At 50.2% G+C, this 1,318-nt stretch overlaps 1 protein-coding gene across 1 annotated transcript; it reads left to right on the plus strand.

Moving 5' to 3' along the window:
• Positions 1–1,283, plus strand: TOMM5 (translocase of outer mitochondrial membrane 5). The gene is made up of 2 exons (XM_062630047.1): positions 1–220; positions 748–1,283. Exons 1-2 carry the CDS (start codon positions 100–102, stop codon positions 780–782), a joined length of 156 nt encoding a protein of 51 aa, XP_062486031.1. The 5' UTR covers positions 1–99; the 3' UTR covers positions 783–1,283.
• Positions 1,284–1,318: the final 35 nt, after the last annotated feature.

The following is a 1,318-nucleotide window of genomic DNA, read 5'->3' on the forward strand; positions in this document are numbered from 1 at the left end:
CTCTTCGCGCTCGCTCCGCCGCCCACCCTGTGCACGTGAGGCCAGCGCGCGTGGCTCTTCGCGCCAGCCGCAGCGGCGCGCGGGGACGCCGGCGTGAGCATGTTCCGCATCGAGGGCCTGGGGCCCAAAATGGACCCGGAGGAGCTGAAGCGGAAGATGCGCCGCGACGTCCTCACCTCCGTCCGCAACTTCCTCATCTATGTCGCGCTGCTGCGGATCAGTGAGTGCGCGGCGTGGTCGGGTCGGGTCTGGTCCGGTGGCAGCCAGGGCCTGCGTGTGCCGGTGGCTGGGCACGTCCTCACGGGGGCGGGAGAGCTTCGGCATCCCGGCGGGGCCTGGGCGAACTCCGCGGTTCTGGGCTTCCCCAGAGCATGGAAGAACATCGCCATGCTGCCTCTTCTTGCAGGCAGTGCTGTAACTTGTTGCATCAGAGCTTTTCTTCAGGGTGCTCTTCACTCCGTTTCTGTGATTCCGCCTGCGCCCGGTGGTGTCGAGCGCTTGCCCACGGCGTTGAACTGCAACACAAGCGGCGTACCCTGTTCCCCCTTGAATCATGCTACTTCACCCGTTAAAGCAGTCATGCAGGGAGAGAAGGGACGATGTGGGAGGCGGGGGGTGGTATCGCACCCAAAGTCTGAATATTTTAGATGCCACATAAACGTGTTGTAGTTTCATCGCAGACTCGCTGTAAACTTCCTGTTACTCTCAGCTGAGTTAAGTTCATGTGGCTTTATTTTCTTTTTTCAGCTCCTTTCATCCTGAAGAAGCTGGACAGTATATGAACATTTAAGTCTCAGTGTATGAAAACATAAAATGGACTGTAGCTGCTTTCCTGTTTGCTAATTAAGTATTGTGATAGAGGCAGACATCCAATACTAAATGGTTCTAAAATGTTCACTTAAGCATATCTGACCTGAGAAGGATAGCCAGGAAGATGCCTGTTCCTGCAGGTGAATTCTGGTCAAAGAATACTCCCTAGTGTCACCAAGTAACGACTTGTGATGGAACATTTCTTGTACTGTTTTGAAAAACCCTTCACCTCCATTTTATACAAAGTGTTAAATGTTAGTAATTTCTTTTTATTATGCAGCTACCTCTAAATTGCCACATGCTATCAATGTTACTGAACCTGTCTGTATGAAAAACAAAGTTGTTAAAGAATCCAGCTTGAAAAATGAAGTTAATGAATCCAGCTCACAGCAGCTTGATTTGAAATAAATGGAAGAGTAGTTTGTCACTTAACTCTGGTAGTGATTTGTTTTTAATACTCATCACTTAAGCTACAGGTCATCTGGTATTATATCTCTGGTTCTTGTCT

The sequence above is a fragment of the Pezoporus occidentalis genome, unplaced genomic scaffold (genome assembly GCF_034315485.1).
Source record: "Pezoporus occidentalis ecotype Australia unplaced genomic scaffold, CSIRO_AGI_Poc_V1 ctg346, whole genome shotgun sequence".
Taxonomy (NCBI): Eukaryota; Metazoa; Chordata; class Aves; order Psittaciformes; family Psittacidae; genus Pezoporus; species Pezoporus occidentalis.

What these genes read in the sequence shown, in the direction of transcription:
- TOMM5 (XM_062630047.1), top strand. Translation starts at nt 100, where the DNA reads ATGTTCCGCATCGAGGGCCTGGGGCCCAAAATGGACCCGGAGGAGCTG. An exon ending in TGTCGCGCTGCTGCGGATCA is followed by an intron (nt 221 to 747) that starts GTGAGTGCGCGG and finishes TTCTTTTTTCAG; the next exon opens with CTCCTTTCATCCTGAAGAAG.